General features: G+C 34.9%; 1 protein-coding gene across 6 annotated transcripts; it reads right to left on the bottom strand.

Moving 5' to 3' along the window:
* Positions 1-6,627: 6,627 nt before the first annotated feature.
* LOC104218895 (protein LNK1-like) lies at positions 6,628-13,488 on the bottom strand. 6 transcript variants are annotated; one of them, XM_070166899.1, is made up of 9 exons: positions 13,297-13,488; positions 12,814-12,922; positions 11,176-11,732; positions 10,649-10,988; positions 10,482-10,559; positions 9,681-10,286; positions 8,809-8,957; positions 7,177-7,312; positions 6,628-7,098 (listed from the first exon to the last, which is right to left on the bottom strand). In XM_070166899.1, the coding sequence occupies exons 2-9, from the start codon at positions 12,871-12,873 to the stop codon at positions 7,006-7,008; spliced, it is 2,019 nt and encodes a 672-aa protein (XP_070023000.1). In that variant the 5' UTR covers positions 12,874-12,922; positions 13,297-13,488; the 3' UTR covers positions 6,628-7,005. The 6 variants fall into 6 exon arrangements, with proteins under 6 accessions (XP_070023000.1, XP_070023009.1, XP_070023013.1 ...); XM_070166908.1 differs by having other exon boundaries at positions 12,814-12,915; XM_070166912.1 differs by having other exon boundaries at positions 12,814-12,912.
* Between the last annotated feature and the right edge of the window lie 10,308 nt (positions 13,489-23,796).

Below are 23,796 nucleotides of genomic sequence, written 5' to 3'. Positions count from 1 at the left end.
AGTAACAAAGACAATCACGCAAAATTTCTGTATTCTAGTATACGGGCCTGAAGTAGCAAGTGTGCTTAACCAAGTGTGTCGAAGTTTTTGTTTGCAGTTATTGAACTTATGTATAGTAGCTGAAGTTTTGTTCTCTATTTGCCGAAGTTTTGTTGTCCTAGATTCATTAGTTTCGTCATTAAGCTTTTTCAAAAACTTTAGCAGAAGATGCTGAAGTTATTTAGTTCATTTTATAAAAACTTCAACACTAAATAAGCTGAAGTTTTTTTGTCCTGGATAAACTTTTTTAAAAACTTCAGTAGAAGATACTCAAGTTATTTAGTTCTTTTATAAAAACTTCAGCATTAAAAGCTGAAATTTTTTTGTCCTACATTCATTAGTTTTTTCAAAAACTTCAGCATAAATGCTGAAGTTATTTAGTTCATTTGTAAAAACTTCGGCATTATATAAGCTGAAGTTTTTGAAAAAGCTTCCTAACATACGAGATAAATAATCAGATTGCCAACAGTATCTAAATCAAAAATTTTAGAAACAATAAACGTGAAAAGAACAGAATTATCATTGTCTACTAGCTTACGTACGTGGAAATATTCATAAATTATTGTTTACTAACTTACGTAATTATTTATAATTTATTTTTAAATAATCTGATAAATATATTTATGGCAATCATCCCATGAACCGAAGTTTCACAGCAGCACCAACAGAAGAAAGAAGAAATAGAAGAAGAAAACGAATGAGGAGAAAGAGGATGAGAAAGATGGCTGAAGTTGTTTTAAAAAAGTGGGTATAAGTTAAAAAAAATTAAAAAAATGGGTATATGTTAAATGAGGGCGACCAAATAGGGCGCCCCGTGCAATTTTTACTGTTTTTACATATTAAAACCAAAATAAAGCCTTTAACCTTTTATAAACCTATGTATATTCCCTACTTTCCTAGTTTCCTCATAATTATTCATTCCATGCATTGGCGATGAATTGTTATATATTTAATATTTAATTTTAAATTTTTATATCTATTTATGTAGTTATTATTTGTTCTTTACCATGTAGAACAAAAAGTCGTACTCCCCGCTTAAGAAGTACTCCATCCTTTCAAAAAAAAAAATCAAAATATATTTTCTTAAATAACAAATTAGTATTTAAAATTTGTAAGTTAAAAAAAAACTATGTTATTTTTAAATAAGTAAATTTCACCACAACTTAGTGACAAAATTATTCATATTTACATTACAGAAACTAATGACGGGACAACTAAGTAAATTTTAAGACAAGCCATCAGTTGGGTTGAGATCTCTTTGTTTTGGGTGAGCTTCATGGGTTGCATTTGGACTACTTAATGGATCAGAATGGCTATAAAAAATAATGGATTAACTTGGGCTCAGCCCAAATAGACCCATGAGCTAAAATATTTCAAGCTCAATCATTAATCTCTGGGCGAGTTGCATAAATTTGGGCTCAAATTGACAACCCCTAAATACAATACAATAGTACTAATTGACGGAGGAAAAAAAAACAATAGTACTAACTCGAAAAAAAATCGTATCCACAATGCTTATGTCTAACAATAACAACACTAGTTTATCTTAATTATGCATAATTAAAGCGTGTCGATCTTTATACTCAAATTAACTGTAAAAAATATTACTATAGTCAAACCTCTCTATAACAACATCATTTGTTCTGAAATTTTTCTACTTTTATAGTGAATGGTTGTTATATACATATAACAATATTTGGCATTTAAATATATTTTGGCTTTTATAGACAAAAATTATCCAAAAGCTAATTATTTTTCTTTTATAATATATATATATATATATGTATATGTATACAAAGATTAATAAAATATTTAAATTCAAATCTCAAAAGATATAAATATTTCACGAATTAAATGCTAAAGAAATCTAATACATTATTAAAAAAAATTCTTAACTAAACGCACAAATATATAAACTCTAAGGCACACAATTAAAAAATACGAATAAATTTCGTTTATATATTATTGGTAATTGTCCAATATAAGATATATCATGTGTACATCTTCAAATAAAAAAAGAATGATATGCATATCTTCAAAAAGTATAAATAGATTTTTTGAGTATCTTTTGGCATTTTTTCTAATGCAAGATATATCATTTGTAGATCTTTAGTTATAAAAATAAGATTGTAACCTGCTGATATTATTAGTCGGCATGCCTTGATTGTATTTGTTAGTTTGGTGCAAATAGAGATATAATTCCTTTTAGTAATTCAATCAGATTGTAATTCTAGCAACTAAAATAAGGGAAATGAAAACTTATAAACTTTTAGATAGAATTTGGAATGATAACAAGGAGAGTATTGAGTACCAGTGTAGTATTACAAAGAAATTATATCAAATTTAGAGTTCCAGTCCTAGTTAATGTCCGTTGTCTAGTGTGCACTTATTGTTCTGTGTTCGTAACTCATTCCAACAAAGAAAATCCTAAAAGAAGTGAAACAATAGCGATAACCTCTTCATCAGATTGAAACTTTTTCCCTTTAGCCTCTAAGTGTAATAAATAGTCCAATTTCAGTTGTCTAACCACACTATATTATACTATTTGCTTAAATTTCCTTGCTCTTACTTAGAATAAGATGCTTGTAATAAGTGTCTGTCTATACATGGAAATTTTTGAAAGATTTCAATTTGTTGATTGTGATGACATATTGTAGAAAGCAGGGGTGTATAAAGGAAACCGACAAATCGCATCAACCCGATAATCCGAGTCAAACCGAGGAAAAAAACCCGACTATGGTTTGGTGTGATTTGGTTTGGTATTGGAAAAAAAAATCCGACCATAATTGATTTGGTTTGGTTAACTAAAGAAAGTCAAACCGAAACCAAACCAACACGACACTAAATATATAGAAATTTTAGATATATTTAATATATAAATATACTTATTGTGATGTAATTTACAAATATTTCTTAAAATTTTTTATAATTCTATCTTTTAAGGTATTATTTCAAGGTTGGACTTAGAACTTTTGAATGTTCCAATATGTTTTATAACCATTAATATTAGTAAATTAAATAAGAGAAATTTTCATAAAACACTATCTTTTAGTAGTAATTAGTCATCTATAGATATCATTTGCTATATTACGGATTATAGATACCTTTTGTGTGGTTATAAGATGTATTTGATGTATTTAAGCTATTGTATTCATGAATACAGTAGCAAAAATAGGTGTGAATCAGGGAAGTCCAACTAACCAGTTGTTATATTCGAGTGTATTCGACTGTATTCATGGAGTCAAACATGGGATTACAGCTGGACAGATTATTGTATTCGACTGCATTCACGGCGTGAAATAGGGGATTACACTATTTTTAAAAAGGAAAGTGAATCAACTAATATAATAAACTCCTAATATAACTCAACAAACTCAATTATAACACACAAATTTTGTATTTTCAGTTATAAAAAAGATTCTCAACCGAAAAATACCCCAAAAACATAACAATCTTCAGAAAACTTGTATAATACATCTGAATACATAAATTATATTAATTAAAAAAAACATATGAATACATTCATGGCATATAGCGAGATAGTGAATACAATAAAATACATAGGATACAACGGGATACATTGAAATACAATGAAAAAAAGACAGTGAATACAATGAAATACATAAAATACAGCAAGATACATTGAAATACAATTAAAAAAAGACAATGAATACAATGAAATACAGCGAGATACATTGAAATATATTAACAGAAAATTCAAGTTGCTCAACCCCCAACGTCGTCTTTGTTCAAGAACAACCCTAATGTCGTCTCGTTAAAGCAGCATCAGTATCCAGTCCTCGCTCGCCGTCACCGTTGCCTCCGGTTGCCGACGATTAGCACGTAATTACCGGCGAAATAACGGAGACTTCTCCAAAACCTTTGCATTCTTTAACATAAAGTTTGAAAAGCTTATCAAAGCAACATTCTAAATGATTCTTCAAGTATGTTAAAGAGATGACAATCTTAACATTGTGCAAATCACTAGATTCTCCTTTGGCCAAATATCTTAACCCAAAGTTGTAACGGGCAATATTAAGCTGGAGACAGAGAATATAATCAAGACAAAAATGCAGGTGAGCCGAATAAAATTGCAGAAAGCTGACAAAATATTATTTCACAGTAGAAAGGTCCAGCGGAGGAAAAGACATGGGAAGTAGAGAGAGGGGGGAGAATAGATATGGGGTAGGGTTAGGAGAAATTTGAGGGGATATGAAAGAGAAAAGTAATACAAAGTTTATTTTATGGCTTAAGGCTAGGAGGTGATCATAAATAGGGTTGTTCACGGTTTGACAGAGAATCGATCCAAACCGAAAATCGAACCAAACTGATTAAATAAACCGATATTTTTCTTGATTTGGATTGGTTTTGGTTTTAAATTTTAAAAATCGATAAAATTTGATTTGGTTTTGGTTCTATTATAAAAAACCGAAAAATCGAACTGAACCGATTAATTATATAAAAATATGAATAATTATTGATATATGATATAATATCTTTTCGTAAATAATTTTAAATACTTTACGCATTTTAATTATTATTTTGAATTTTGATTTATCCTACTTATATCTTAAAAAAATGTCTAAGCCCAAAAGAATAGGAATCGGCCAATTTTCTTTTCCTTAAGAGAATCTAATTCTCTAACCTACACACATACTTTTTTCTAATAAAAGAGTTAAAAAAAAAATCTACGACAAGAGTAAAGAAAGTAAACTCAAATTGCAAGACTATAGTAGCTAAAGCTTGAGAAAGTAAACTTTTAGTTTGTTTTTTGTTCATTTTTTTCGTATAAACAGGTAAATAAACTTTCAGTTCCGAAATAAATATATATAAAAAAGCATAAATTTAGCAAATTATTTTCAGATTGTTGTCTAGTGTTGTTTTACTATTATCGACTTATCATTACCTTACTAGGAACCGAAAAATAGAACCAAACCGAACCAAACCAACAACAACCAAACCGATGGTTTGTATGTAATTTGGTTTGGTTTTGGTTTTAAAATTTTAAAAACAGATTAAATTGGTTTGGTTTTGGTTTTAATCAAAAACCGGCCAAACCGAACCGTGAACACACCTAATCATAAATATATATTTGGCTATAAAAAATCAAAAGGTAGCTATGGAATATGATTTTTTAAATTGGTATTTATTTAAAATAAATAAGGTATCAACCTTTGCTATAGGAGGTAACTAATCCATTGAATAATGCTAACAAAAGCCCAAATCAAAATCAAATCAGTACTAATGCTAACAAAAGACATTCAATTCAATACTACGAACGGGAATGTATTGAATATCTATGTTTTATTTTGCAATAATTTAGATAAAAATGCATAACCTATTTTTATTTTTTCTTTAGCGTTTAGTCATGTAATTAATACTCCCCTATTAGTCTACTTATTTTAGCATGACTTAATACTTTTAGATTATGTTTATTTTTATTATAACTTTTTAATTAAGAATATTTATATTACATAATTTTATTGTCTTTATTGTTGAATATTTTAGGATAATGCTATGGCACATCTCATATTTTGTATTATTTTTTTTAAAATACTTTATATAGTTATATCTTACTATGATTAAAGAAATATTTTGAGCACAAGTTATATGTTTTGTTCTACGAAGATTTTACCGGAAAAAAATCCGAAAAAATCCAAATAACCAGAAAACCCGAGAAAAATCCGAGTTTTATTGGTTTAGTTTGATCTTTAGATTTAATAACCCGGCACAATTGGTTTGGTTTGGTAATTGTAAAATCCGAACCAACCCAAACTATGTACACCCCTAGTAGAAAGAATTGTAAAAGCCCATATACATGAACATTGAGAAGTCAGTTCATGGCTTCATACACTTTTAGCTACCTTTAATTCTCTCTCCCGCAGAGACACACACATGCCCACATACATGATATTTCAAGATTGAAAGCACACGAGGTTCCAATTAATGGATGGCGTGAGAAGGTACATCACTCCATTCCTGTGATATTCAACATGCTTATATAACATTACTTTCACATTTAGTTGAAATCAGCCAAGGGTAGCATATACATTAACGGGCGAGATAGAACGTGATGGATAGTAAGAAAAAGAATTGCAGTAGCAACTTCCAGATGCCTCTGCACTATCCAAAGTACACCAAAGAGGACTATCAGCACATGCCCGAGTGGATGATAGACAGGCTTCTTGCTGAATATGGTTTACCTGCTGATGGCGACTTGGCTAACAAGCGAAAATTTGCTATGGGTGCATTTATTTGGCCCAATTCCCCAGCCAAGCCCTCATCCCATCTAACTACATCTCACCAATCACCTTTTGTTAACAAAATTGTAGGAGCAGCAGCTGTTCAGAATAAGTAATGAAGTATCTGTCACCACTCACCTCTCTTTTGAAGTACTGTTCTACAACTACTCATTTGTGCCAATATATGAGAAAATGTAACGTAATTCTATATCTTTATAAGCATCTGAAGATGATCTATCTTGTATTGAGAATTATATAGCATAGAGAGCAATACCGTGGTGAATTAAATTTTGAATTAGGTTTAAAGGGGAAAAAAAAGAAGGGAAAAGAACCATAAAACCAAAGATAAACGACAGGTCGGAGCACCTTCTGGACTTGCAAATATCAGTTTATGACTTTATGGAAACTTTCCAGGTATTATCTACTTACATACAGACAACAAAAAGAGTCAGTTGGTCCACTCTACGTATACACAAGAATGGTTGTTTTTGTATGCCTTCCAAGTGTAGAAGGGTTACAGTCACTACAGATGGGATAGAAGGAAACAAAAATAACCTGATTTTGAAAGCTCATACAACGATATGGTCTAACATGGACCAGAAACCGGGGTCCCCCTTAAAACACTTAAAACATAAAGGTTCCTTGTAAGAGATCTTGATACTGTACGTGACCTCCCAAAAGGATTGAGAGCAGACACCAGCATTTGCTTCTTAAATAGTTATGGTCAATGATCAGTTCTATCTGTTTGAGGTGCAATTTCTCCATGAGAAATCAAGTTCTCACCCATCACTGGCGAGCTAGACAATGACCTATGAATCTGCCATTGATTCTTTTGAGGATAAGATTTCATCTTGCAGACAGTTAAATATGAATATTGGAAGTAAGAGAAACCTACCAAGGAAGGCGACTTCAAAGTCAAGGAGTCACGGGCAGGGGTTACAGATGAATCTGAAGGCCTGTGGAACAGCAAATGTGCAATAGATCGATCTATAGGGTTCGTGTCTGTTTCGATGTCCATATATCCTGTGGACCTGAAATACAACCCCTTCGATGTTACTGACCAAAAAGTGATGTCAAAAAAGAGAGAGAATCTGTTACATGTGTTGTTCACCAGCTTCACACAGGAACCCAGCACCCCTGCCCGATTTGCTTTTTAAAGTATCATTTCTGACTCGACATAGTATCCCTCTTTCTTAACCAACAGTACTTTTTGACATTTAATAAATCGATGACTTATAATAAGAAAAACAACCAACGTATTTTGGCAGAATACATACACTCCTGCAGTACCATCCTGTCAATTGAGACACATGTCATGCATAAAACTCATCAAATATTATCTTCACTTTATTATGTATTTTGTATGCCATTGATCAATCCTTTAGGTAAGTTTATGTATGTATTTATGTTCTACAGTTCATATAGGGAATGATAACAATCAAGTGATACATAACTTTATCTACCACATTTATATTGTACAGTTGATATGTTGAATATACCACTCTTACTGAGCTAAATCCTCGCTTCTGCTGTTAAATATGTGAACTAAATCCAAATTTCAGGATTTTTAGGTAGAAGTCAAGAACACTAATAGTTTAAAGATCTTATTCTTAGCACCAAATTTGAGCATTCAAAGAAGAATGCCGTTCCAGTATCGACCCTGTCTGTCTGTTCAGAAACATCAACTTTCTGTTCCAGTATCACTTTCTTCCTGTACAGTTTATGAAGTATTGATTCATCCACATCTTCTGAGATCGACCCTGTCTGTCTACTCAAGCGATTATCTCTAGCACGGAAAAACCTGCTTCGGCTCGTTTTAGGAAGAGAGCAAGAAGATATTGGAGGAGACTATCTGCCTATCACCAACAGGAGCTGCAGCGTATGGAAACCACAAGGGATTCATCCAAAATTACCGTTTTAGTTGTTTAGTGACTTTTTCTTTGATTTTCATTATTGATGTTCTACGTGTAGAACTAGTACAATTTTTTTTATAAGACGGGTAGTACTAGTATAATTCCACTCCATACAATTAATTTTACCTGGCCAATGGCTAATCTCAACGAATAAACTTGTATAGACAAGCTCTTTTGTAGCAAAATATGACTCAATCGACAAACATCTGCACAGAAGTACTAGATTTAAATTAGGATGCTACTACTTAAAGTTAGGTTATTATTCAACAACTCGCCGAACATGCCATCGTTGAACTAAGCAAAGCCAAGCTCAACAATGATGTCAAAATTAAACAACCAATCAACTATATAAACTAATACCAGATGATTAATTAATCCAAAAAAAAAGAGGCAACATATATAGTTTAACAATGCCATCGTTGAACTAAGAAAAACCAAGCTCAACAATGATGTCGAACTTAAACAACCAATCAACTATATAAACTAATACCAGATGATTAATTAACACACAAAAGAAAAAAGACAATACAGGAGAAGTAATATGAGAGAGCCAAGACAACACGCTATTCAGCAACTAATGCATATAAATGTAGATGCTGAGAAAGGATCCATACTTGTTTGTTCCCTCGCTAATCAATGATCCGCTGGCACCTCCATCATCTCCAGAGCCATTATTGAGATTAGCATGTCTATGCCTTTGTTCAGCACTCCGAGCCAACCGGTACAAGCTATCCCTTATACATAGCTTTGTCTGTATGTCCAACTAAACCAAGAAAGTTGAACGTCATCAATTTTACAATGCAAATACTAAGAAGTCAATTTCAACTATAGGTCTAACTTTGAAGACCCACTTTTGACACATCTGCTAACAAGCCCATCCTAGCCAAAGTACACTGGACTAACATATGAATAGTTACCACACAATACTGAAATATAAGTCATACATTTGGATGATTTCTGCATAATCAGCCTAAAAGGAACCAAAATATGATTACAGCTTGGTGATGAAGTATGAAACAGCCTAAATATACCAATCACTTGCCTACCTCTTGCAACAGCGACATGCACTAAAAAGACCATCCTGAATCATGCACAAAACAACGAGTGTGCAACTGCTATATCACACCTTTCTAAAAAATCGGAACAGTCCTGTGATGTATGTGTGAAGCTACAAGAGTGTAGCAGGAGATCTTTGATATACTACATCCCTCTTCAACTATTGTAAGATGAAATACTTTAGGATATACGAAGTATAGGAATATGAAATGTTTTTATATATATGACACCAGATCAAGAAAATAACTGTGATTAGCACCAAGACTGATTTGCAGTTTTGCACAACACCAGTCTACTTTGAACAAGCATATGAGAGCATGTCAGACATGCAAAGTTGATTTAACTCTTTTGCAGCTTAAACTCTTAATAAATTCATCATCAAAGAAGAAGAAGATTATAACACAGTAAATTTCATAGTGGGACTGACTACCTGTTCCATGACACGTTGAAGCTGATGAAAATTAGCTGCTTCTTCTGAAATTTCATCCAACCCAGAACTTATAGAAGAGCACTCCTGTACAACTGAGGATCCTAGTTCTGCTGGAATCCCCATGCCAACCCTTTCAAGATCATGGTTAGTTTCAACCTTAACTCCAGATTGGTGGAATAACTTCTTCACATTTTCATTTATTGTCATAGCAGCCACCTGAAAAGAAGGATCAGGAGAACCCTCCATGGACTGTACCTGATTTGATGCATAGGAGTCCTTGGGAGAAGGAGACATGAGACCGTTATTTTCGTACTTTGTAATTGGTAGAGTTGGATGGAGAGTACTCCCATCTGAATGACCGTAATCTGAATGCATGTAAGAAAAGCTACCCCCCAAATAGCCAAAATCGGGCACTTGAGCTTGCTTTTGCTGCGGGACACCTGCAGATGTGAAATTCACTTGAGTCCTTGGGGGCCCAGAAGGATGTTTCTTCTCTTCTGGAAGGCTATCAGTGTAATTGAATGTGTCGCCGTTTTCTTGATAACCACATTTTCTTTTACCCTCAGATCGATTTTGATGCTTGGAGTGTTTCTTTTGCATGCTATTCTGGAAAGAAGACACCACAAGGAATTTAAAAATAGAAGGAATAATTGTTCACATCAGGATCAATGCATTTAATAAGAAGCTGATGGTATCAAAGACATGATCATCCAGAAACTCTGGAACTGTTCCTTCAACCAACACTAAAATTCAAAGAGGAAGAATGCACTAAATTGGAACTACCATCTATTCTTTACTCACCACTACATCGTTGCTGATTCTTGGTTGGTTATTACATGCAATCTCGACCTGTACTCCACCACCCTGTACCCCAGCCTTCTTCAAAACAACCACCTTATAGGTAAGCTGATGCAAAATATGATTTTAAAGATAAAAAGAATGATATTCACAGAGACTGAGTAATATACCTTCTTGTCAGGTACTAACTCGCACTCTGAATTACTTGATTCATTTACAAAAGACAAATGACTCAGATTTACCAATTCATTTTTCTCGGGGGCCCATGAACTGCCATTATAGCCAAGTGATTGATTTTTAGTGACAGAAGTATTAGTTGAAATGTTTGTTTCCTTTAGCTTTGAAGTTTCATGACTTGCAAATGTACTTCCAAGTGCAGTGGATGCTGGACATGGAAACTTAAAAGCTGACGTCAATCCATCTCCAGATCCATCAATGACATCTGATGATGAAAGCCAACCTAGGTCATCTTCACTACCAGGTCCAAATCCAAATGTTGAATCACAACTCCTGAAATAAATTAGCATTGTTAGTATTTTTAAACAGACTATTCATTTTTTCTACATTCACATCAAAAGCTGACATAGATGTCATAGGTAGAAATGGTTTTTTTTTTTAATTTTGTTCACATCTAACCCCCTAAAAAGGATAAAAGGATGAATAAAGTCCATTTGACTGAAATGAAGAAAGCAATTACCTGAACATCCTGTCAACATCCTCAAAATTCTCTATCTCAGGCCAGCTATAGTATAAGAGATCATTAGAGTCTTTACCCTCGCAACTATTGTCCAAAAAGCTGAGATCATCATCAGCCTGAGGAATGGGACCAACTGGATAGCTATATGTGTTTCCCCCCACAGCAGCATTCTTGTTATCCAGAGGGCGACCATTAGGACAGGACTTGCTCTCAATTGAGTTTACATTATTACTCTCGATGCAACGACTGGATGTCCTGGTATTTTCAGCTGGTGAAACATCTTCGACTTTGGCACCATCAGGTGCATCGGCCCAGAGGTCCTTTTCCAGCATTTTGGTGTTTTTATTACTCAATAGAGGAAGTATTTGCTCGTTTTGCTGATTAGCATATTTACCAGTAGATTGATCGCCTATGTTACTTGTTAAACTAATTACTTCATGGCGAGGTTTCTTACGGCTATCATTCTGGGAGAGTGGTTCATCGGTGTGTGCACTACTTGGATGTGGCACTATATGATCATCGCTGTGGCAGAACTCATCCCAAGATATATCTTCAAGCTGTAACACCAGTTACAGAATTTTAGCTGTAAGAACGGCAGAGTATACTTCCATAAAATGAGCAAATCAAAACTAGAATTTAAATTTTGTAGTATGAGGAAATGACTAAGCACAGATAATGGTAGAATGCTCTTGGTCTCTTACAAGGATATAGGTTGAGATCACCAAAGGATGAAATGACTAGCTAAGATTCACCAGCGAAAAAATAATGTTACAAAAGAAGCAAAGGCAGCTTACTAAGATAACAGAAACTTTAATAAAATGGTGGTGTCCAGCCAGTTTATGAGCACCTCGACTATTCCACCAGGTACATGCATCCTCCTATTGGTACAAGTACGGGGTAACCTCCTTTTTTTTTTTAAAAAAGAAGAGATACGGCGTGACTTTGCCCACATTGCTTAAGCAAATGAAAAGAGATCACCGAACTCTCTGTTAACTGTCCACTTATTACTTCTCATTGAGGAAAGGGAATCTAAGCTACTTCCGAAGCATGAAAGAAAATTGATACAGGGAACAGATCAGCTAAGGAAAAAGGAGGACTACATTGTTTGACAAAATTTCTTCGGAACTCGGAGGCTTCCGTTTCCTAGTGGCGTCTTTGATGCTATTCACTGTAGTGATTGCCATCCTCTTCTTATGTAAAGAATAGCAAATGGAGGACAATGAACAAGATAATGCTGCACTTTCAGTACGATTTACAGTATACCTCTTTCTGAGGGTGCCAAGGACAAATTGAATTTCATGAACAGCAGTTGATCCTAATGTCAATTTTCCTCTAATAAAATTACGTAAAACAGAATTAAATGGTAAAGAAAGGCAACTATTTAACATCTTAATCACATTCAATGTGTTCAAAGTATCCAACTTCTCCATTTCCCCAATCACTTGTCATCAAAGTAAACCTATACAGATTGAAATGAATCTAATCTTGGGGGCACACCAAACTAACGCAAATTCAACGTAGTCACTCGCTAGCCAGTAAGAAGAACAATGAACAACGAACAAAGTTAAAACGGCATCAAATAATAATAATAGCAATTTAAACTCAGCTACACCCATCGAGGAATACAGAAATTCTTACCTCGTATAACTGCAAATCTGACATTCCTTTGATTTGTTTCAACCAGCACTCAAGCCACATGCAACACACTGGTCGGATGTCATATTCAAATCCCAAATCCTTCTTTTATCTCCGTTCACCAATCAGCCAAATCAAAAAATGAAAAAAAAAAAAAAACATTAGAAACAATTCAGCAAAATCATTTTCCTGCTCCTACTTCTAAAACAGCAAGATATCTCTCAAAGCTACAAAATTTTAAGGCTCTAAATCAAGTAATTAAAAGCAGTAAAATTTTCTGAAAATTACGACTTTTGAATAGTAAATTAGTAGTTTCTAATTTTTCTTTTTTTTTTCTTCTTTTTTTTTTTTGTTGAGAAAAATCTTCAATCAGTTCAAAAGCTGAAAACTCTTATTGTTGAGGTTCATGCAGTAAGAAGCCGATAAAAAACAGCAGAAATTAACCGAGCAAATACCACTTTACACAGATCCTGCCGGAAAACTCACCTTAAAACAGGTAAGTCGTCGGAAAGACACGAACTTCGCCGGAAATCAGTACTTAACGGCACAAGGACGGCAGTAGAACCCTAATTTGATGCTCGCAAACACAAATCTCGGAGGTTCTGGATAGAGAGAGAAGGGGATAGAGAGGTAGAGAGAGAAAGACACAGAGCAGCTTTGTTTGCTTTGAAAATTTTCAGGAATATTTTAATATTTTTTGTATTTGATAAAAACAAGTGTCAGGCGTGGAATGCCCACGTGGCAACGCGGATCAAATTTGAGGTCGCCTAGCTTAGAGAGTGGGTATCAGAATTCGTGGTTGAGAGAGAGGGTCGTGATACGATCCGTTTCCCCGACCCGATTGGTCCACGTAAGGACAAGCGGACACGTGTCAGTAGAGCCCTACGGGTGGTATAACATGCGGAACCACGTGTCGGTAATAACTGGGCCTTGCTTTCTGCTTCCGTTTACTGCTTTGCTTAAACCACAATTATTTCAATATTTTATTTCTTGTTAAACTGAACTTAGTGATGACAGAAGGATTGATTATTGTGGTTAACAGATTAATTTAATGTATTTGTGATAATGACTAATTGGTTTTTCTCCTTTTTTGAAATCTAACAACAGTTTAATATCAGGAGCATGCTTAGTGGAGTACCTAGAATTTTTGGACGGCTAAGCATTTGTATTTTATTTTGACTAATTATATTACTACCATGTTTAATTGATTAGCAGTTGTATATCAATCTCCAACTCCCTGAGAGGATTATGGAGGAATATTGTCGCATATGAGTAATTTCTTGGTAAGTGAAGCTTTTACATCGGCATCGGGTATGTTTATTTTTTGTTCCATTTAAATTTTATTTTTGAACTAATCCTATGTCATCAGTGCTAATTGCATGAAAGGTAACTTTTCCGCGCTTGTAACATGTTATTATATATATTCTTTTAGATTTTTCATGTGAACAAAAATGAAAATTTCTAAGAAATGGGTTTGTCGTCTTGATTTTTAACTAGAAATGAGTAATTGTTGATGTCATTATTAGGTTCTATATAAACTGTATTAGTAATTAAGTCGATTCTTGTAAAATTCACCGCAAAAAATAACATCGAAATCGTATGAATAATCTGTCTTTTTTTTTTCCTTCTGTTTTAGGAACTTTAATTCCCACCTATTTTAAATCATGAGTCAACTTATAAAGGTAGGGACTCAGAAAAGTTCTCTAAATATAAGTTAGATGTCCGTCCTTTACCATGAGTTGGTGCACCTGGAGAACATATTTTCAATTTAGAGCACTACAAACACCCAAGTATTGTACCACATTCATCATTTCGTGAACGACCAGAAATCATTGTCAAAGAATAAGACGAAAACTTGGGAAAGATTAAATAATAATGCCAAACAATGGGATGACCAAATCTGAAGAATTCTCGATCTTTTCACTGTAACTAAAAAGAATAAAATAAGACATATTCTCGTATTACTCCTCGTTACATTTTTCAAATATTGCTAAAAAAAATGAATGTAGACATAATCTGAATATAGATATAATCTTATGTAATATATATAGATAGCATAATTATAGGGATTCACAACAGATTTATAAGATTTCCTTTTTGATTCTTTCCATAGTTAGGGTTCTATGTACTTGTATATATACTTGTTACTTCTTGAATACAAAAGATGAGAGATTTCTCTATTGTCTCTGTACTTTACATGGTATCAGAGCCAAGCTTGTAGCTTGGTCGGAATTTGTTCGTTGCCTCGTCGGAATTCAGTTGTTGCCCCGCCGGTTCTCTGCCAAGTTACAAAGTAACTATCATGGCTTACCTAGGAAAATTCCCTCCCTTCGATCTGTAGAAACCCAGAATCTGGTGGCCAGATTCCAAGTGCATGAATCTCATGCGTTGGCGATAACTTTCCGGCAGGATTACTCCAGTGGCACGTACGGGAGCATGGAAGGACAGTTAGAGATCCAGCTTTCGTCTCCAACATCGATTCTGCCGAAACTGTTGGTGGTTTTCTCGGTCAGACCACTCTTTTGCTTCGTGACTGCTTCTCTGATTTGATTGAGGTTTTCTTTGGCAATTTATCTTTTTATCTTGTTGTTTCTCTGTTGACTTGAAGTCTTTTTGGTTGGTATCTGCCTTTTATTCTTTTTGAGTGATTATTATTAACGAACCACAGTTGTCCCTATTTTCTTGCTGAAGATACTGTCATATCTCTCCCTCGTGAGTTTGGTGGTTTTGTGGGGTTCATAAGCACTCATTATTATTTTATTTGGTGGTGAAGAATTCCTTTAATTTATTCCTTTGGTTAGCTTGGTCAAATGTTGCTGGATTTTTATCTCTTGGAACCTTTCAAATTTGTCTATTTGATTCTGATATTAATTTTCTCATAACAAATTAAGTTGCCATCAACTTGGCCTCTCTTTGGTCGGCTTTACTTTAAGAAGTTGAGGCAGAACTCTTTTGATTCTTTGATTTTGAGATTTGTCAATTGGAAAAATAATGGATATAAACAGTAAGCAAGGAGGAAATAATGATACAACTCCTAGTCCAAAAATTTTGGTGTCGAACGAGTTTCTTAAATTCCTTCAATATCAGAAATCAATTAAGGAATCTTCTTTAGTTACTACTTTCGATGGGTCAAATAAAACATGTCTAATCACCTCTTCAAATAAATGGGTGATTGATTCAGGTGCCATTAATCACATGACAGGTAATCCAAATATTTTTTCTACCTTTCGATCACATAAAGCACCCTCTCCGGTTACTGTAGCTAATAGATCAACTTGTAGTAATGTTGGATCTGAGACTGTTAAACTAACTTCCTTTATTACCTTGTCATCTATTTTAAGTCTACCAAACTTGGCCTTTAATTTGATTTCTGTTAGTAAAATTACCAGAGACCTTAATTGTTGTGTCTTGTTCTTTCCTGATCATTATTTGTTTATAGATCTTAAGACGATGCAGATTATTGGTAAAGAATATATATCTAGTGGTCTCTACATTTTTGATGAATGGGAGCCACGGTCTATTGCATGCTCTAGTATCGTGTCTCTTTTTGGAGCACATTGTCAACTGGGACATCCCTCTTTACCTTTGTTAAAGAAGCTCTTTCCTTAGTTTCAGAATATTTCTTCATTGGATTGTGAGTCATGTCAATTTGCAAAACACCATCGCATCTCGTTAAGTCCAAGGGTTAATAAGCAAGCTGAGTCAACTTTTGAGTTAGTCTATTTTGATGTGGACCATGCCCGGTTGTTTCTAAAATTGGACATAAGTATTTTGTCACTTTTGTAGATGATTTTTCTCGAATGACTAGGATTTACTTTATGAAGATCCACTCTAAAGTGTTTACTCACTTTTCTGCCTTTTGTGTTGAAGTCAAAACTCAATTCAATTCTTCAGTACGTACTCTAAGGAGTGATAATGCTAAAGAATACATGTCAGAGTTATTTCAGTCCTACATGAGACAACATGGTATATTACATCAGTTTTCATATATTGATACACCCTCTCAATATGGAGTTGTTGAGAGGAAGAATAGGCATCTACTTGAGTCAAATCGAGCACTTTTATTCCAAATGAAGGTTCTTAAACAGTTCTGGGCTGATGCGATTTCTATGGCTTATTTTCTGATTAATCGCATACCATCTAGTGTGCTCGGTGGTAATGTGCCTTATAGTGTTCTTTTTCCGAACAAGTCATTATTTCATGTGGAACCTAAGGTGTTTGGAAGTACATGTTATGTTCGAGATGTTCGACCATCTCTTATCAAGTCAGATCCCAAGGTTGTGAAGTGTGTTTTCCTGCGCTATTCTCGCCTTTAGAAGGGGTGTCAATACTATTCTACTGAGTTGCATAAATATTTAGTGTCAACTGATGTGGTATTTTCAGAAACTACACCATTCTTCTATGCACCTCTCATTTCTACAAGCCACGAGGAGGAAGATGAGTGGCTAGTATATCAGGTTACCCATACTTTGACAGAACAATTAGATGATACTCTTCGATCTACCAGTTCTTCTATTGAGCACCAATCGACTATTGTGCCTTCAGTATGTTGATACCCAATTTTTTCCTATATTTTTTATATATGTATAAATACTTTCAAAATAGCATATATATGAATATATAAGCATTCACAAGGTTTTTATAATTTTTCCCATAATTTTAAGGATTTAAACTGATTTATTTCCTTCCCTTTTATTCATAAAATCCCCAATAATTATCCCCAAAATTATTGTTGTGATAATTTAGTCATTTAATTTCTATATTTATGCCAAAATATGATTAAAATATTTTTTATGCATTTTTATAATTGCATTTTGTATTTTTAAAGCTAAATTGCATATAATTGTAATATTAGCCCCATTAGTGTATAATTATATTTATATGCGTAAAATTGATATACTATATTTTTAAAATATTAAATATCTATTTTAAATCATTTTGGTACATAAAATTAATTTTCAGAAATTATTTGTTATTTATTATAAATGATATAGGGAAAATTGGCTATTTAAAATATAGCCAGATTTACATTTCAATTGTAGCCTAAATTGAGCCCAACCCCAGCCCAATTTCATATTAAACTACCCGACCCAAACCCTGAACCCTCCTACCCGACCCAACACCGATTAAATCCTGGCCGTTGATCTCCCAGATCTACGGCCCATATTAATCCTTTCCTTTTTAATCCCAACGACCCCTACCCTATCTCATTTCCAAATTCCGCCGCCTCTGTATTCTCTCATCTCTCAACCGCTCAACCTAACCCTATCTCCCCTCAACCGCCGATTCCATTCTCCGGTCTTCTCCGGTGATCTCCCTTCAACTCCCAAGCCTCCAATGGCTCCTCTATTGCCATGCTCACCTTCTCTGAGGCCTTCAAGGGCCCTGGGCCAGGCCGACTTGTATCTAGGGTTTGCTATTTGGATGTTCTTGGCTACTTTGGTATGATTTCGAGCAAAATCACATTATATTTGTTACGATCTTTGGGTTTCCAAACAGGTTCTTTCATCTCTACTTGGGTTTCTTTTGAAACCCTAATTTTTGCTTACATATCCTAGATTTGTACAATTTTTTAAACAATTTGAGTCTGTCCTTTGATGTTTTACACTGTTCTTGAATCTATTATACAAGAATCGTCGATTTCAAGTTGTTTCACCTTCTTCTAAAGTTAGGGTTTTCAGAACTTCTTCTAAAACTTTGTTTAAATTGATTCTTTATGTTTAAACTTCTATTTCTTGCATATTTCGACTAATTCTATGATTTTACTGCTTTTTCAACTCGCCTATGTTAAAAGCCCTCATTTTTTCCATATTTTCTTTGTTTGATTTTGTGTGTTAGCATGACTACTTGATGTTTGTTTAAGTTTATGTGGTTACCTTGCCTTGAATATGTTCTTACCGAGTTCTTAGCCTAACTTGTACCACCTCTATGTGATTATGTTCATCTTGATTGTTCAAGACCTGTCTCTTTCTATCGATATTGTTTAATCTACATGTTTGCTATGTCTGGTTGCTCTTACTCTATTTATATGCTGAGTACTGAATCATGACTTCCTCTTGATTGATTCTGGATTCCTTATTTTATGGTTTGATTGAAAGATCTTCCTTTAAACCCTAAATTTCTACCTCGTCTGTTCAAATTAACTGATTCACCTACCTTGTTTGTTGTGGAACTTTATTCTTACTGAACTATTTCCTTAATGGGAGTTTTCTAAACTTAACCCTAATTGTCTACCCTATACTTACTGAATTTGAATCTTTCTTTATTAGTCATACACTGATTTCTTTCCTTATTTATCACTTGTTGTTACCGTTTGAGTTAATTCCCTTAATTAAAGGGAGTACTTACCTTGATTTCATGACTGATTGATTCCGAGTCCCTATAATTACTACTTGACTTTGATTCATACCTTATTTTGCTGCCTGCTGTCAAACTATTTATATACACTCTCTTATCAACACAAACACATGAACACTCTTGGTCCAAAACTCGCTCTCTCTCACTTAAAACTTTTTGCTCCCTTTTTGTGCTACTTGCTACTGTTCTAAGTTAGCCGGCTGCAAGCCAAGGCTAACCATTGTGTTCTCCTGCTCTTTCACTTTGCTTACTTTCTTCTTTATTGGTATGTTCTAGTTTCAATTCAAGTTCCAACAATAATATGGTTCTTTTATTGCTTCAGTTCATCCTGTTTCTAGTTTGCTTCTATTTATGGTTTTGTTGTGAAACTTGCAGTTAATATACTTACATAATTAGTATATTATGAACCCCCTCCTTAGGATCAGTATGAGCATGTTCCCCCTTTTATCTAGTCTGTTTGCACTATCTGGTTTCTGGTATGAATCCCTTCTATGTAGTTTGCACTCCTAACCTGTATGAATCTGGGATTAATTCTTAAATCATGTTGTCTATACTGAACTCCCTTAAGGATTGCTAGTTCTGTGGCTATGCCTAGTTAGTTGTATCTGAGCATGTTTGTACCAATTCCTAAGACCTTTTATGTGTTTACAATCAAGTGTTTTATGTATCCCCAAATCCCCTGACCCATGTTTGTGACTACTGAACTTGCTTTGGTTCCTGGCTGTGTATGAACCTGTTTTAAAGGTGTTGTGTTTGGACTTTTGTTCATTACTCCAATCTCTTTTCAAACTGTCTTTGTTGTTTTACTAAATTATTTTCAAACAAACTTCCTTTCAATACAGTTTTTTCCATTAAAATCTTTCAACTTGTGTCAAGCACTTTCACTCTACTCCTAAGTCAATAAGTTTTGCCCCCTCCAGTATGTGTACTGCCTTGGGATCCTCTTGAGAACCTTCTGAACTCTGGCATACTGAGGCTGGCCTTTCCACACTGCACTTATTCAATTTTGGTTACCAAGTCTAGATGTAAGCACTGCCCGGGATCCTTGAGATCCTTAGGGAACTTTGATGCCCCTAGACTATGATTTTGTCTATGGAATTGAGGCATTTGAGGCTATTGAAAATTTGGGCCTAACTGTAGGCTCCCTATAGAATAACTTATTACTTTTTATTTACTTATGTAATTCATTCATGTGGCCTGTAATAACTTGTAAACAAATATTGGGGTAATTAGTGAAAGGGATGTGTAGCTACATATTTATGGGGTAATACGGGTAGAAATCATGCTTATAGGACTTTACATCTTGTCATGTTTATCTTACCACGTTATAAATCATGCCTATAGGTTTCAAATAATTCCGTAATAAAATCATGTTTACAAGTCTTAAAATCAGCCTAACAAGTAGATATCATGCCTATAGGATGTAATTTGGCCCAGATTCTGTTATGACCAGTATTTATGTATTTTTCCATGTGTCATCATGCCTGCAGTCCTTAAAATCAGTATTAAAGCTAGATATCATGCCTATAGGGAATCATACTAGGAATTATGCATGTTAATATAAACTAGTCTAAATAAATCAACTTAGTCTACGTTTAGTCTATTTCTGAACTGGTTTAATTAAGTGGTATATTTCCTGAAACAAGTTCTTTCAAAACTGCCTCATTTTATCACTATACAACATGCATATATGTATTAAAAGTCCATCTTAAAACTCGCCTTGTTTCACTATAAGACATAGTTATCAGTGTTCCGCGTAGGCAAACCTGTAGGGCATTTTTTTAAAAAAATTTGCAATTCTGAAACTGTTTCTGTGACTTAATGTTTTCTGATCCTAACAAGCTTTAAAAAACCAATAGGCAATTTCTAGGGTCATTACTCCTGAGTCTAAAAATAAGTTGCTTGTTTTCTGCATATTCACCTAGATATCCTGCCTTAGGATACTGTTTAATAAAAAAACCTTAATTGTGCTTGAGTCGTAATGTTTATATGCCTTGTTTGAGGAGGAAACTTTAAGCCTCTATTTGCTCCCTTTTATCAAATGTGTTAAAGTTCTAGTTGTTTTGCCTGTCGCCTTAGAATTTTTACCTTTAAAACCATAGGGGTATATCTAGAACCACCTATAGGTAGAGGTCCTAAATCCCTCCAGGACCATTAAGAAGGGACGGGTAACAGAACGTAATAGAGATCCCTAACCATACACTCGCTTTGCATGACCACTATGGGGATGAGAAGGGTAGATATGGGATATGATGACTACGCGCTAATTTCTCGTGTAGCCCCTCATCGAGGAGTGTTTACCGGACATTGTGTGGGGTGATCCTACAGGCTAACCAACCTAGGACCCCTCTTCTCCAAATTCCTTTTAAACTTCATTTTATTATACAACTTGTTCAAAGTCTTTATCTTATTTGAGTTACCCAACGTGCTTTACTTGCAACCTATTTGATTCAACTGCTTATTTGTAATGGACTAATTTGAGAATATAAGTTCAGCCAGGACCCACAGTTGTGGACCAAGAGGGGTGCCTAACACCTTCCCCTCGAGGTTATTTCGAGCCCTTACCCTAATCTCTGGTAATGCAAACTAGTTGCATGAGTTAATTACTCTAGGTGCCCTAACGCACCATAACTCGTTAGGTGGAGACTCTTCAAATACCCATGCCCCAAAAGGAAATAAGTTATCACACCCTACATGGAATGTCGAAACCCGGACCTCTCTCCGCAGGAGGGAGAAAAAAGGGGGCGCGACAGCATGACGACTCTGCTGGGGATATCTTTTAGGCTCTTACCATAACGAACTTATCTTTTACAAAATAGTCCAAGCATGTTTTATCCCGTACCCTTCTCCCTTATTTGAATTTAACTGTCCATTTATTAAGCACTTATGGTTTTTTATCTCTGAAACTGACTTGTCTTTTTTTTTCTTTTTCCTGTAACTGCCTTTCATTTATTTAAATGTTGTATTTATTTTTCCTACATAAAAATACTTGACTACATGTTATTAATTACTGCATAAATCATGCTCCGCATCATATTCCACTCGTGCGTATCAAATCCTATAGCAACGCTTTAATGAGTGGTTGCGCTCTTCCTATTTACTACCCTTAAATTCAGAAAGTCTTATTTGCGGTAAAACCAGTCGATCAGTGGTGCAGTCGACGGTTCTGTGCCTTCCCCCTCGAGTTTTCCACTTGACGGTACCAGTATAAAACCCCATAGAAACCTTACTCTGGTTAAAATTGTACATATATCATGGTCAAACCTAGTCGGATTAGTTATGGTGAAATTTGAATGGAACCGTTAGGAGGTGATTATCCACGGAGATGGGAGTAACACCATCTACTCTAGTCAAACCATCCCAGCCATTGGACATAGAAAAAGGCTAGGAACGGAAACATATCATCACATTGAACGGGTCAATGCTGTCGAGAAGGATAAGTGGTGGAGTAACAAAATAGAAAGCATATTAGCATGGTCCGAATATGAACCTGACAAAGGGAGAAGGGAGCTATTCTCAGGAACTGGACCGACACACCATCCCGAGCCCGCCGAGTCCCTAGGTAGCTTGGCAGGATTTACTTCTATAGCTGTTTAGGCATTTAAAATTTCCTGTAGTTTCATTTTAATCTTTACTTGTTTCAAAACAAATGCTCGATTCATCGAGCCCTGCTTTGTCTGAACAATTTCTCAAGTTTTAATCAAATGCATTTGCTCTTTATTATTCACTACTATCTTTACACTTTTTCTTTCCACATCACTATTATTACTTTCTTGATAAACCAGTGACTGTGACATGTAATGAGGCAACGCAACATGAGAATAGTGAATTAGAGGAAGAAGATGAGATACCTGAGGAAATTGTTAGGGAGGTTGAAAATTTTGAGAATAAGCCTAAGTTCAACCTGGACGAAACAGAAGCAGTAAATTGGGAGACGCCGAGACCATCAAGGAGACTCGCATCAGCATTCACTTGTCACCAACAGAAAAGGAAGAGTACATTCGTTTCCTAAAAGAATATGAGGACATCTTCGCATGGTCATATGATGACATGACCGGTTTGAGCACTTCCATAGTAGCTCACAAGTTGCCTACCAATCCCATGTGTTCGCCAGTCAAGCAGAAACTCAGAAAAGTCAAACCAGACATGAGTTTGAAAATCAAGGAGGAAATTACCAAGCAAATCAAAGCCAAAGTTCTCAGGGTGGTTGAATATCCAACCTGGTTAGCCAACATTGTGCCAGTTCCGAAGAAGGACGGGAAGGTCAGAGTATGTGTTGACTATCGGGATTTAAATAGAGCAAGTCCCAAGGACGACTTCCCACTACCAAATATACACATTCTGATCGATAATTGCTCCAAGCATGAACTCCAATCCTTTTTATATTGCTTCGCGGGTTACCACCAGATTTGGATGAATGAAGAAGATGCAGAAAAGATAGCTTTCATCACACCGTAGGGTGTGTACTGTACAAGATGATACCATTCAGTCTAAAGAATGCTGGGACCACTTATATAAGGGCCGTGACAACCATCTTTCACGATATGATACATAAGGAAATAGATGTGTATGTGGATGATGTCATTATCAAATCCAAAAGGGCCACAGATCACGTAGCGGACTTAAGAA

This window comes from Nicotiana sylvestris, chromosome 1 (assembly GCF_000393655.2).
Source record: "Nicotiana sylvestris chromosome 1, ASM39365v2, whole genome shotgun sequence".
NCBI lineage: Eukaryota > Viridiplantae > Streptophyta > Magnoliopsida > Solanales > Solanaceae > Nicotiana > Nicotiana sylvestris.
The sequence above is the reverse complement of the archived record's forward strand: the minus strand, read 5'-3'. Positions and strand labels throughout refer to the sequence as shown.

Excerpts from the sequence above, each read along its gene's own strand:
- LOC104218895 (XM_070166899.1), bottom strand. The coding sequence starts at position 12,873 with ATGTGGCTTGAGTGCTGGTTGAAACAAATCAAAGGAATGTCAGATTTG. Across the intron at positions 10,287-10,481 it reads GAATCAGCAACGATGTAGTG|AATAGCATGCAAAAGAAACA; the intron begins GTGAGTAAAGAA and ends TCTTCTTTCCAG. Across the intron at positions 7,313-8,808 it reads ATTAGCGAGGGAACAAACAA|GTCCACAGGATATATGGACA; the intron begins GTATGGATCCTT and ends GTTGTATTTCAG.